Here is a 14,878-nt window from a genome sequence, read left to right on the forward strand (position 1 = left end):
AACTGCATACAATACTCCATGGCGTGGTCTTATTAAGGCCCTGTACTCAAGACCTCTTGCAATGAAGGCCATCGTACCATTTGCCTTATGAACTGCTTGTTGCACCTGCATGCTTGCTTTCAGTGATTTGTGTACAAGGACACTCAGGTCTCTTTGTACATCAACATTTCCCAGTCTATCATCATTTAAATAATACTCTGCCATTCTGTTTTTCCTACCAAAGTGGAAGCTTCACACTTATCCACATTATACTGCATCTGCCATATATTTGCCCACTCTCTCAACTTGTCTAAATTGCCTTGAAGCCTTTTAACATCCTCCTCACCACTCACATTCCCATCTAATTTTGTGTCATCAGCAAAATTACATTTGGTTCTATCATCCAAATCATTGATATATATTGTGAATAGCTGGAGTCCAAGCACTTACCCCTGCGGTATTCCACCAGTCACCACCTGCCATCCCAAAAAAGACCAGTTTATTCCTATTCTCTCTTTCCTGTCTGCTAACTAATTCTCAACCCATGCCAATATTACCCACAATCCCATAAACTTTAATTTTGCACATTAACCTCTTATGCAGGACTTTAGCAAAAGCCTTCTGGAAATCCAAATACACTACATCCACTGGTTCTCCCTTATCTATTCTGCTAGTTATGTCCTCAAAAAAACTCCAGTAGGTTTGTCAAACATAACTTCCTTTTTATAAATCCATGTTGACTTTGTCTAATCTCATTAATAATTTTGAACTGTCCTGTTATCACATTTTTTATAATAGACTAGCATTTTCCCTAACAAGACGTTAGGCGGACCATTCTGTAATTAGTTCCCTGTTTTTCTCCTCCCTCCTTTTTTAAATAGTGGGGTTACATTTGCCACCTTTCAATCTGCCGGGACTGTTCCAGAATCTAGAGAATTTTGGAAGATGATAACCAACGCATCCACTATTTCCATGGCTACCTCCTTTAGTACCCTGGGAGGTAGATTATCAGGCCCTGGGGATTTATCGGCTTTCAGTCCCATTAATTTCTTGAGCACTGTTTTTTAGTACTACTAATTTCCTTCAATTCCTCCTTCTCACCAGACCTTCGATTCCCTATTATTTCTGGGAAGCTATTTGTGTCTTCCTCCGTGAAGCCAGAACTGAAGTAGTTGTTTAATCGCTCTGTCATTTCCTTGTTCTCTGTTATGACTTCCCCCATTCTGGACTGTAAGGGACCTACATTTGTCTTCACCAATCTTTTCCTTCTTCCACACTTATAGAAAATTTTACAGTCCTCTTTCGTGTTCCTTGCAAGTTTACTCTCATACTCTATTTTTCCCCTCTTAATCAATCTCTTGGTCCTCCTTTGCTGAATTCTAAACTGCTGTCAATCCTCAGGCTTGCTACTTTTTCTAACAGCTTTATATGGCTCCTCTTTGGATTAATACTATTTTTAATTTCTTTTGTTAGCCATGGTTAGGCCACTTTTCCTGTTGTGTTTTTGAGCCAGAAAGGAATGTATAACTGTTGCAATGCATACATTCATTCCTTAAATATTAGCCATTACCTTTCCACCGTCATGCCTTTTAATGAAGTTCCCCAATCTATCTTAGCCAACTCATGCCTCATACCTTCGTAGTTTCCTTTGTTTAGATTTAAGACACTAGCTTCGGATTGGACTACTTCACTTTCCAACCTAAGGAAGAATTCTATCATGTTATGGTCACTGTTCCCTAAAAGACAAGATTATTAACTATATAAAAACAAAAAAACTGCGGATGCTGGAAATCCAAAACAAACCACTTCTCTTCACACAAAACCAAATCTAGAATGGCCTGTTCCCTAGTTGGTTCCTCAATGAACTAGTCAAAAAAACCATCTTGTGCACACTCCAGGAATTCATCTGCCACTGTATTATTGCTAATTTGGTTTGCCTAGTTTATTTGTAGATTAAATTCACCCATGATTACTGTAGCACCCTTGTTACATGCATCTCTAATTTCCTGTTTAATGCTGTCCCCTACCTTATTACTACTGTTTGGAGGCCTGTAGACAACTCCCACTAAGGTTTTCCATCCCTCGTTGCTTCTTAGCTCAACCCAGACTGATTCTACATCAAGATTTTCCGAGCCAATACCCTCTCTCATTATTGCACTGATTTCATCCTTAACTAACAATGCCGCACCACCTCTTTTACCTTTTTGCCTGTCCTTCTTAAATATCGAATACCTTTGGATATTCAGTTCCCAGCCTTGGTCACTCAGCAGCCATGTCTCTGGCTTGGCAGTGACTGTGAACTCACAAGAGCATGCAGGCATATTTATTTCAGAATCATGATCAAGACTTTAACACTAATGCAGTTTTTCCATCAATAATATGAACGCTTAAATATTTGATATCACAGTCAGTACCAGGATTGCCAAGGTTTCAGCTGTCATATCAAAATTGAGAAGTCAAGTGTGGGCCAACAGCATACTAACCGAATATACAAAGCTCTGAGTGTACCAGGCTTGTGTTCTCCCTCCTTTACAGTAGCAAGGCTTGGACAAATTATCTAAGCCAAGAAAAGCAACTGAAGAGCTTCTACCTTTGCTGCCTCAGATGAATATTGAGCATCTGCTAGCAGGATAGAGTGCTGGATATTGAAGTATAGCAGCATGCAGGGATGCCCAACATGTTTGCCATCTAGAGTCAGCGGTGACTCCGTTGGCTGTGACATGTGAGCTGAATGGAGGATTGTCACATCCCCAAAGTCATGCTCTATGGCAAGCCTGCTATTGGCACAAGGTCAAAAGGTCACCAACATCTGTGATACAAGGATATCTGCAAGTGAGACTTCAAGTAGAGTCGATGCATGGGAATTGCTGCTGCCTGGAGACAAGCAGCCAAGAAGGGTGTGGAAAAAGCAGAGGACAAAAATGGCCATTTGGCAGAAAAGCCAGAAGGAGAAAACATCAGTCAACCTTGGACCAATGCTATTCTTCTTTGTCAGCTGCTACAGGAAGGGACTGCCACTCATGAATTGGCCTCTATGCCCACAACAGACAATGCTCAAAACAGCAGTGACATATATCCTGGGCACAGTACATCGTCTCCTGAGATGGATGGGTGCTAATGATAACCACTTGAAACATTACTTAAAGCATTACCTACTTGTATGTATCAGTGTGTGTATGCAAGCAGTGGAATGAGTGAACAAACAGATTTGACTTGGTCCTCTCTTCCCTTATTTTATAACAGAGTTGAATATTTCATTTCTTAAACAAAACCAGGGCCAGGATTTTCCATTTGTCGGGCAGGCTTGGCAAGAGTGGGTGGAGGCAGCCGTGGAGCCAACTGCCAATTGCTGCCCGCAACCGGCTCTGCACTGCAATTTCACACGGGCGGGCCAATTAAGACCCTCCCTATGTGGATCGCGAGTGGCAGCACTAAGCACTGCCTGTGTGGGAGGGGGGGAGGAGGGAGAGCTGGGCCTAGGGCGCAGTTTGCTTATGCGTGTGAAAGAGTGCTTCAATCTCCCTGAGGCACGGAGCTGCCTCAGGGAGAGTGAAGCGCTTAATGAGAAAATGAATAAAGAGCAGAAAAATTCAATGAAACATGTCCCCTCATGTGACTGTGTCACATGAGATGGGACATGTTTTTAAGTTCAAATGAAACTTTTAATTTTATTTTGTAACAGCTTCAGGAAACCTCATTCCGCTCGTGGATGAGGTTTCCTAAAAATGTAAAGGCTGCTTGGCCTTTTTGCCTGCCCACCAACCGTAAGGTTGGATGGGCAGCGTAAAATTCAGGTTAATTACCTGGTTAATGGCCTTAATAAGCGTATCAATTATCGGCGGGTACGCAGCCGACTCTGGCACACGCCTGCCAAATGGAAAGTTCAAGCCCGAGGTCATCGCCTGTCAGTTTACGTTCCCATGTATCGGGCCCACATGCCGATTGTAAAATTCTTCCCCAGAAAATGCTATAAATATTTGGCAGCATCTCTTTATTAAGTCTGATTTTTCCCTCCACAGATGCTGCCAGACCTGGTATTTCCAGCAGTTCGTGTTTTTTGTTTCAGATTCCCAGCATCCACAGTAGTTTGCTCTTATATTTCTATTTCTATTTGTGCTTATAGATGCTTGCCCTTGCCTTGGAGCGAGTTGAAATCTTGTTAGCAGTTGTATTGAATTTTTGGTGGGAGTAGTGAGAATAGTCCATGTTAATGATAAATGGGCATGATCCAAAGCAGGTTAAGTTGAACCATGACAACTCACTTGCATTTCAATTTTCAAAAATGTGTTAATTGTATATTCTGCTGTTGCGTATGGTCCATCTCTTCCCAGCATTACCTACTAATGCGCTAGCATAGAATCCTGCAGCAGTGAAGGCTTTCAGCCTATTGTGGCTGTACCAGCCCTCTGAATGAGCTGTCAATTAGTAACACTCTCCTGCTTTTTCCCAAAAACCCTGCAAATGTTTCCATTTTAAGTATTTAGCCTAACTTACTGTACATGGATTACTATTGAAAACATTGAATACCTGCACTTTGTGTGAGTCAGCTGAGTCCTCTGTTATATTTTTTCAGGAAACTGTACTGGGTTGATTCTTTTAAAGATTGCCTTAATGTTGCTGAACTTGATGGGAGATTCCGTAAAATGCTGGCTGATCACTGTATGGATACAAGCAATACCTATTGTTTCGAGAGGCCACGAGGTATTGCTGTTTATCCTAAATATGGGTAAGAGAACCCTAATGTATTTATCTGTATTTTAGAAAAAAGAAATACCAAGGGGTAGAATTTCCACTTTCACACAATCAATTTCAGTGCAATGTGCACCCAAAATTGCACTTTTTGTGAGAAATGCCCCCTGGATTCTGCTCAAATTGATTTGCATAGTGACAAATGTAAAATCTGCCCTTAACCAACCTAAACAGGCAGCATTTTAAAACATAGTTAAAAGAAATTGCTTTAAAACTATTCTTTGATATATTATAGTGGTAACTTGGTAAAGTTTGATTAATATAACTAAAAATGTGTACATCACAAAAAAGCATTTTAAGTCACTGTGCCAAGCTACTATCTTTGAGCAAACTCATCTAAATTATTGGAAATTATTTTTAAACCATATAGTAAACTATTTCCTAGTTAAGATTGACAAAGTCAGTTCCTAAGAAATGTTTTCCAAAAACAATCATTCAAAAGCTTTCAAAATGTGCCTATAAGTGACCTTGCACCCGTAGGACCGGATTTTATCACCTGGGGTTGGGGGGTGCGAGTGGGTGGGTAGAGTGCCCGTCATCTTCACAGCATCATGGCATTCTGCTAGTGCCAGGGAAAGCAGAGGATAGACCTACCGCCCCGAGGCCAATGCCACATAAGTGGTCAATTAAATGCTTCATCCTGCCACCGCTGGCATTTTACCCATAGTGGGTGGGCCTCTCATTGTGTGGGGAGGCCACCTGGTGAATCCTGGTGTTCCCCCTGTGGGCTGGATGGGGGCCCTCCTAATCGGGCACTCTGCAACCTGAGGAGGGAACCCTGGCATCAAAGGCTGTCCCCATGGTAACACCACTCCCTTCTCTCACCAACCGCCACCACCCTCTTCCTCCTGCCTGCCCCCCCAAACACTCGCTAGGCCTGTCTGACTGGCCCTGGCGATCCCCAACCAAATTTACTTTGTTCTAAGGGTGGTGTCCATTGCTGTATCTCCTAGCTGGCCGCACTCCCAGTAGTGGTCAATATTCCCCGTGCTTCTGCTGGGAGTGAAGAGCTGCCAGCCTTTTGATTGGCCAGCAGCTCTTTCTTCCCATAAAGGGACAGGAGCCCTGATGGCAGCCCATTAGCTGCAAGGTGGGCATAAAATGTGGCCAGGGCTGTCCAAACCACCAAGGCAGGGTTGCTGCTAGCTTTCTGGTTTGACGTCAGGGCCCTCGCCACCACACCAACAAAAATCAGCCCAAAAGATCCAGCCTATTTTTGGAGCCTCTATGAAGGTCTGAAAATGTCACATCCAGGGGGCATAGTCAGTTTGTGGGCTGGGCCAGCTTCTAGTGTGATGGTTTTAAAACTAGCACAAAAGATCATGGAAAGTCAAGTCCGGCTGAATGCAATTTGCGCTTAAAATTCTGCAATTTCTTGCATTAGTTATGCTGATATTGGGAACATTGTACGGGAAAAACAAGAGGAATCACATGGAAGCTCCGGGCATAAGAAAGGAAGTTAACTTTTTAAAATGTTATTGCAATGTTGAAGAAAACATTTCTTTTTTGATAGTGGGCCTGATATTATGCTTCATCGCTGTAACTTTCATCTTAATCCTTAGTTAACAAATAAAAAGCCAACATGGTAAACTGAGTAAATGCTGCATTGTTGATATGGGTGGAAGTGGTGAACATGACCAGTCAAAATTATCTGAATCATATCTTGCTCATCTTTCTGCTGTGAATTTATGAGCCTTGTAATGACATAGCCTTCACAAATTGAGAGTGGAGCCTTATACTGTCACAAATCAAAAACTTCCCAATCAGATCCTCTGATAAGCAAGAACTTTTAATGGTAACAAAAAATGCTCTTCAACAATTTTTTGAGTTGATTGAAATTCCTGAGATGCCTCACAAAGCAAGTTGACAAGATAGAGATTGATTTAGAGAATTAATATAATTTAAATATTTCAGTTTTTAAAAACATTTTGCAGATACGTTTTCTGGACTGATTGGGGTTCTCAAGCATACATTGGCCGCATTGGCATGGATGGTAAAAACAAATCAGCCATTATTACCACAAAATTGGAATGGCCCAATGGATTGACCCTTGACTACACAAATGATAAACTCTATTGGACTGATGCTCACCTGAATTATATTGAGTAAGCACTTCTGAACTTTTGAATAATGAAATGCAAACCATTTTGTCTAATTCAAGTTTTGCATAAAGTGTTAGTATGATACACAATCACAGAATTGTTACAGTGCAGAAGGAGGCCATTCGGCGCATCATGACTGCACCAGCTTTCCAAATGAGTGTTATGACTCAGTGCCATTCTCCTGTTTTTCCCCCATAACTTTGCACATTGTTTCTATTTAAATAATCATCTAATGCCCTCTTGATGCCTCGACTGAAACTGCCTTCACCATTCTTCCAGGCAGTGCATTCCAGACCCAAACCACTCAATGTGTGAAAACATTGCACTTGCTTCTTTTGCAAATTACTTTAAATCTGTGCCCTCTCATTCTTGATCTTTTTACGGGCAGGAACAGTTCTTCCCTACCTACTCTATCCAGCCTCCTCATGATTTTGAACACCTCTATCAAATCTCTTTGCCTTCTTCTCTCCAAGGAGAACAGCCCCAATTTATCCAATCTATCTTCATAACTGAAGTTTCTCATCCCTGGAACCATTTTGTAAACTGGTTCTGGTGCCTTGTCAACTTTAAGCACCGACAGCTTATCCTATACCTCCTCTTTATCAATTTTGAACCCTTCTAGTGATACAGTTTCCTCATCTGTCACCGTGACCAGTGTAATTGGCTAATTGGCCCTACTTCTCCTTTTACCACTATTTACTATTTACATGCCTATAGAAGACTTTGGGAATCCCCTTTATGTTGGCTGCCAATCTTTTATCATAATCCCCCTTTGCTTCTCTTATTTGCTTCTTCACCTCTCCTCTGAACCTTCTGTATTTAGCTTGGTTCTCAGTTGTATTTTCTACCTGACACCGTCCTAAGCACACTTTTTCTTCTTTATCTTAATTTCTATCTCCTTTTTCATCCAGGGAGCTAGGGATTTGTTTGCTACCTTTCCCTTTTGAGGGAATATACCTTGACTGTGTCCAAACCATTTTTTCTGTGAAAGTAGCCCATTGTTCAGCTACAGTTTTTCTTGCCCAATCTTTGGTTTATTAATTTTGCTTCCAATTTTCACCCCTCCATCATTTGCATATGGTTCATCTCTGACACTTCCCTTCCTTTCCTTGACCTCTCTGTCTCAATTTCTGGTAATAGACTGCCCACCAATATTCATTACAAGCCTACCGGCTCCCACAGCTACGTTGACTACAGCTCCTCCCACCCCGGTTTCTGTAAGGACTCTATCCCATTCTCTCAGTTCCTTCGCCTCCGTCGCATCTGTCCTGATGGTGCCACTTTCAAAAACAGTTCCTTTGACATGTCTTCATTCTTCCTTAACCGAGGTTTTCCACCCACGGTGGTTGACAGGGCCCTCAACCGCGTCTGGCCCATCTCCTGCTCATCCGCCCTCACACCTTCCTCTCCCTCCCAGAAACATGATAGGGTCCCCCTTGTCCTCACTTATCACCCCACCAGCCTCTGCCTTCAAAGGATCATCCTCCACCATTTCCGCCAACTCCAGCATGATGCCACCACCAAACACATCTTCCCTTCACCATCCCCGGTGGCATTCCGCAGGGATCATTTCCTCCGGGACACCCTGGTCCACTCCTCCATCACCGCCTACACCTCAACCCCCTCCCACAGCACCTTCCCATGCAAACGCAGAAGTTGCAACACCTGCCCCTTTACTTCCCCCATCCTCACCATCCAAGGGCCCAAACACTCCTTTCAAGTGAAGCAGCATTTCACTTGCACTTCCCTTAATTTAGTCTACCGCATTCGCTGCTCCCAATGCGGTTTCCTCTACATTGGAGAGACCAAATGCAGACTGGGTGACTGCTTTGAAGAATACCTTTGGTCTGTCCACAAGCATGACCCAGACCTCCCTGTCACTTGCCATTTCAACACACCACCCTGCTCTCATGCCCACATGTCCATCCTTGGCCTGCTGCAATGTTCCAGTGAAGCTCACGCAAACTGGAGGAACAGCACCTCATCTTCCGACTAGGCACTTTACAGCTTTCTGGACTGAATATCGAGTTCAACATCTTTAGATCATGAACTCTCTCCTCCATCCCCACCCGCTTTCCGATCCCCCTTTTTCCAATAATTTATATATATTTTTCTTATTCTACCTATTTCCATTATTTTTAAATGTATTTCCAACCATTGTTTATTCTCTACCTTTTAGCCTATTTCGATCCCTTCTCCCCACCCCACCCCCACTAGGGCTATCTGTACCTTGCTCGTCCTGCTTTCTACCCTTAATGTCACCATTAGCACATTTCTTAGCTAATATCACCACCGTCAACACCTCTTTGTCCTTTTGTCTATGACATCTTTTGGCAATCTCCACCTATCACTAGCCCTCTATCCAGCTCTACCTGTACCACCCCCCCTTAAACCAGCTAATATTTCACCTCTTTTCTATTTTTCCTTAGTTCTGTTGACAAGTCATACGGACTCGAAATGTTAACTATGTTCCTCTCCGCAGATGTGTCAGACCTGCTGAGTTTTTCCAGGTATTTTCGTTTTGCTTTGGTTCCAGTCTACCTGGCCCAGCTCCTTTCTTGCCCCATTGAAGTCAGCTCTCCCACAGTTAATTATTCTTACCCTGGATTGCCCATTGTCCTTTTCTACCATCATCCTAAACTTTACGAGATAATGATTACTGTCTCCTAAATGTTCCCTCGGTGACACTTGGGCCTGCATTTTACCCTTGGCGGGCGCGTGCACGCTCGGCGGGCCTGGGATCAGCTGGGAAACAGACCATCAACTACGCTCGGCCCCTGACCGCGATTTCATGCTGGCTGGCCAATTAGCGGCCAGCCAGCCATGAAACGTATGCTGAAAAGCTCAGCAATGCCGTGCTGGGGGCAGGGAGAGGGTGAAGCGATAATGTCACTGCGGGTGCAGGCGAGCACTGAAAGAGAGCTCCCTGAAGGCAGACAGCTGCCTCAGGGAGCTGCAGACCTTCAAATGATTAAATAAAGGTTTCAAAAGCTGCAAAAAAAGTATCCGTGCATCACAATCAAGTCCCTGTAAGTATATTTCATAAAAATGCTGTCCACTGATATTTTTTATTTTATTTCAAAATGGAGATTTCATCCCACCCTTGGATGAGGTTTGATGAAAAATGTAAAGGTCGCCTGGCCGATTCGCCCGTCTGCCAACCGTTTGGTCGGACAGGCCACGAAAAAATCAGAGACAATTGCGCCATTAATGGCTTAATTGCCCTCTAATTGTTGGCAGGCACATTTCCAACTTTTGTGAGCGCCCACTGAGTGAAATATCACACAAGATTGCAATGTCGTTGGGGCACTCGCCCAATGTCATCTCATGATTTTACGCCTGATTGGGCCAGGTGTACGCCAGCCCATGGGACATAAAATTCTGTCCTTTATCTACTTGGCCCACCTCATTTCCAAGAACCAGGTCTAGCAGTGCCCCCTTGTTGGACTGGACTCACACTACTGTAGAAAATTCTCCTGAACACACTCCAGGAACTCTTGCTCCTTTCTGCCCTTCACACTACCACGATCCCAGTCTGTATTCAGGTAATTAAAGTCCCCCATTATAACTACTGTATAATGTTTGCATCTCTCTTTAATTTTCCTGCAGATTTGTTCCTTTACATCCTTCCCACTAGTTGGTGGCCTATAGACTACATCGAGCAATGTAATTGCACCCTTTTTGTTCCTTAGCCCAAGCCAAATTGATTCCGTCCTTGAACCCTCTGGGACATCCTCTTTCTCCAGCACTACAATACTCTCCTTAACAAATACCGCCACCCCCCTCCTTTTCTTACTGCCCTATCTTTCCTGAACACATTGTACCCAGGAATATTTAACACCCAGTCCTGCCCTTCCTTGAACCAAGACTATTATCGCCACAACATCATAATTCTGCATGGCAATCTGCACCTGTAACTCACCAATCATATTTACTATACTCCATGCATTCACATACATACAGTATAACTCTGATTTAGATTTCATTACTTTCTCTGACTCTGCCTATTAACTTACTACTCTCTACTTTAGTGCTATCTGTCTCTCCCAGTATTTTGTGCACGTTGGTATTACTTTCTAATATTCTCTCCTGGTTCCCAAACCCCTGCCAAGTTAATTTAAAACCCACCCCCAACAGCACTAGCAAAACTAGCGAGGAACTCAGTCATGGCTCTGTTCAGGTGCAACTCGTCAGGCTTCTACAGGTGCCATCTTCCACAGAGCCAGTCCCAGTGTCCCAGGAATCTAAAGCCCTCCCTTGTGCACCATCCTTCCAGCCATGCATTCTTCTGCTTACTTCTGTATTCACTTGCACATGGCACTGGGAGTAATCCAGAGATTACTGCTTTTGAGATCCTGCTTGCTAATTTTTGACCTAAATCCCTAAATTCTGTCTTCCTACCTAAGTTATTGGTACCAGTGGGGACCACAACCTCCCCTAGAAGAATTTCCTGCAGCTGCTCAATGACATCCTTGACCCTGGCATCGGGGAGGCAACATACCATCCTGGAGTCATGTCAATGGCTACAGAAAGTCCTGTCTGTTCCCCTAACTAACAAATCCACTATTACTATTGCTCTTCCTTTCTTCTTCCTCCCTTCCTGTATAGCCAAGCCACTCATGGTGCCACAAACCAGGTTCTGACTGCGCTCCTGTAAGGAACCAAAACCGAAAACCAGTTGGCGAGAAAGACCCCAGAGGTCTCCTGCACTATCTGCCTGGTTCTCCTGGACTGCCTGGCAGTCACCCATTCCCTTTCTGCCTGCATGCTCCTAAGCTGCAGTGTGACCACCTCTCTGAATGTGCTATTCACGTAGCTCTCAGCCTTGCAGATGCACCACAGTGATTCCAGCTGCTGCTTGATCTCTGAAACCTGGAACTCAAGTTTCTGCAGTTGGCAGCACTTCCAGCACATGTAGTCATCTAGGTCACAAGTAGTGTCCACGACTTCCCACATATTACAGGACTCGCATTCCACATGACTGAGCTGCCCTGCCATGTCTTAACTTTACTTCCCTTATGTTAGCTTTATTTTACTTTGGTTTACTTCTATTACTTTATGTTACTGGCCCTGATTTCCCCTTATGGCTAGTATATCTTACTCAAATCCAAGCAGCTACATCTTTAAAAATAATATGCTTTTCTAATTTACAGCTATTTAAAGCCACTCCCTAATATCAGTTTCTTACCAACCAATGAACTTACGGTTTTCTTATGATGTCACTGTTTGTTTTTTTTCTTCAATCTCAGCTCCAAAGGTGAGGTTTATACCCAGGTCTGTTTCTGCTCAGCTGCCCCTGTTGCCGACTTAGAATAATTCCTAAGTACACCACACCTCTTTTCCGAATGCACCGAATTCCCATGTGAGCCTAATTTGCTACTCACTCAGTCTCCACCTCACTCTGGCATAGTCGCTTGTGTCCTTGTTTGCCCTTTACTGAGCAATACAATAGATGCGAAAGAGTGCATTTTATAATCAAAAACAGCAGCCTGGCTATTCCTGCAAAAGCGTGAAGGATGACACACACTAATTTAACCTGGTTTTCACTCCAATCTTACCATTGATAATTTACTTCATATTTTCCTGTCTTCCTAATCCGAATACACACACTGAGCATTGTGGCAAAGACAATAGACAATATAGTTTTTCATATTGTGATTTATCTTTGAATTCTACAATGCTTCAAAGATGTATTCTTGCCAAAAACACAATATAAAATGAGACTAAAGTACACAAATGAAAGTAATTTGTCTATTGAGCTGATTTTAAAAAGCTCTGACATATAATACAGCTCTTAAGTTCAAGCAGCTGGTGGTCTATGGTTTTAGCTAGAAGCTATCGCTTCATTGATACCTGACTGTAGTTTTCAAAAGCTGCCTAACTCTCCCAGCTCTACATTACCAACACCTCTTTACCCAAAAGCTCCCCCTTTATCTAGTTAACTGTCAATGATATCCTGTGTTTGATTAGATGCACAAATGGAAAATAAAAAGACACCAGTTCCCAGGAAAATTTGAACCTATGTTGAACTATTGACCATGGAATATACTTTCGTTGCAATGCCTTTATTTTGATTTAGTTACAATTTCCCTTTAGTAAAGCCCCACAGTTGTCAGTTTCTCCTGAAAGATTAAAGCATTCTAAGCCACATGCTTTTCCACATTTGCCAATCATTTAATTTAATAAACCAATTGTGATGACTAATTAGGTTAAAAAAACCTTCAAAATTCTCACTGAGAGGAGTTTGAATGATGATCAAGACTGGATTTGAACTGGAACTCTGGAAGTCCAGTGCTTAGATGTGTTTTGTATTTGTTGTTGCAACCTTCTGGTGGAAGCACAAATAACCATTGTCTTTTGTAGATTTTCCAACCTGGATGGGAACCATCGGCATACAGTATTTGATGGACCCCTAGGCCACCCATTTGCCATTAGCCTTTTTGAGGATACAATATATTGGACTGATTGGAACACAAAATCAGTGGAGAAAGCAAATAAATACACTGGGGAAGGCAGGGTGTTGTTGGTGAATACCACCCACAGGCCCTTTGACATCCATGTATACCATCCATACAGACAGCCAATTGGTAAGAGCGTACTCTGTGAAACTGTCATAAAATGTAAAATTTCATATTGCATATGTTGTCTGTTATATTGCAGGTCAAATTTTGGAATGATTTATATGTTGTACATTAATTTCTTAATATCCTTTAGAATTTACTTATCTCCTGGAACATGTAGGTAATTGAGTATTGTTGAAAAAAGAGACGTATTGAAGCTTTTCGTTTTGCATTCATCAGGACACTTTGCAATAATACCAATATAAGAGGAAAACAACAATTTATACTGTATGAGAAGAGTATGCTGATTGGTTGGCAGGTGGACTCTGGTAGAGGCATTACCATGAAGAATGCACCAATTGATGGTGACTGGCAGTTAACTGACAGCTTGACACCATCCAGGAAAAAGCAACCTGCCTGATTGGCACCACAACCACAAACATTCACTCCCTCCACCACCGACGCACAGTAGCAGCAGTGTATGCCACCTACAAGATGCAGTGCAGGAATTCACCAAGGCTCTTTAGATGCACCTTCCAAACCCACGACCGCTATCATCTAAAAGGATAAGGGCAGCAGATAGGTGAGAACAGGACAGCCTGAAAGTTCCCCTCCAAGTCACTCACCATCCTGACTTGTAAATATATATCACTGTTCCTTCACTGTCGCTGGGTCAAAATCCTGGAACTCCCTTCTAAACAGCACCATGGGTGTACCTGCACCTTATGGACTGCAGCCGCTCAAGAAGGCTGCTCACTGCCACCTTCTCAAGGGCAACTAGGGATGGGCAATAAATACTGGCTTAGCCAGCGAAGCCCACATTCCCTGAATGAATAAAAAAACTTGTCCTGAGGAATGAGTCAGTGAATGGCTTTCACTTATTTTGTTTAGCTGAAACAGATGCAATGTGTATACAAGATGAATAGCTTTGACATGTCTCTTTTCAGCAGTACTGAAGTTCTGTACTATCAAATGACTATTTAGCTACTCAGGAAGCGTGTTAATAAGATCTTGTGGTGATGCTGTTCCCAATATTTTCTATTTCGCCCACACATGCTGGGGCTGTGTATGTGAAGTTAGGAAACTATCCTAAACTGAACTACTTCTTTAGCTTTCTGCCCAAAGGTAGATCCAAACCATAGTATTGAGACTTCCACCACGGGTAGGGTAAGGAGGTAGGTCCAGAATCCACCCCAGCCGGAATGGGGATAGAAGCCCTTGCTGTTTGCGCTAATCTGATCTACACTAGCCATCCAGCCAAGTAAGCCAACTAACCTCCCCAAGGATTCCAAGTTGCTCTGGCAACATGCACTTTTACATGTATGTTGTAGCCCAGAGGTATGAATATTAGAGACTTCAATTATCTTTCAATCACATGGCTGACCAGGAAACTCTCCCACTCTGGCTGCCTGCCACTGGTGTATGTTGGAACGATTTACAAATTGACACTCAATCAGTTTGGCCACGCTTTGAACACATCTTCCTTGG

General features: G+C 43.0%; 1 protein-coding gene across 1 annotated transcript in view; it reads left to right on the plus strand.

Annotated features, from left to right (window-relative positions):
* lrp2a (low density lipoprotein receptor-related protein 2a) overlaps positions 1-14,878 on the plus strand; it is a 387,109-nt gene that overhangs the window by 284,844 nt on the left and 87,387 nt on the right. The window contains exons 54-56 of the mRNA XM_041200238.1: positions 4,553-4,705; positions 6,663-6,833; positions 13,194-13,417. Coding sequence (XP_041056172.1) covers positions 4,553-4,705; positions 6,663-6,833; positions 13,194-13,417 — 548 coding nt within the window. The remainder of the gene's footprint in view (positions 1-4,552; positions 4,706-6,662; positions 6,834-13,193; positions 13,418-14,878) is intronic.

The sequence above is a fragment of the Carcharodon carcharias genome, chromosome 12 (genome assembly GCF_017639515.1).
Source record: "Carcharodon carcharias isolate sCarCar2 chromosome 12, sCarCar2.pri, whole genome shotgun sequence".
Classification (NCBI taxonomy): domain Eukaryota; kingdom Metazoa; phylum Chordata; class Chondrichthyes; order Lamniformes; family Lamnidae; genus Carcharodon; species Carcharodon carcharias.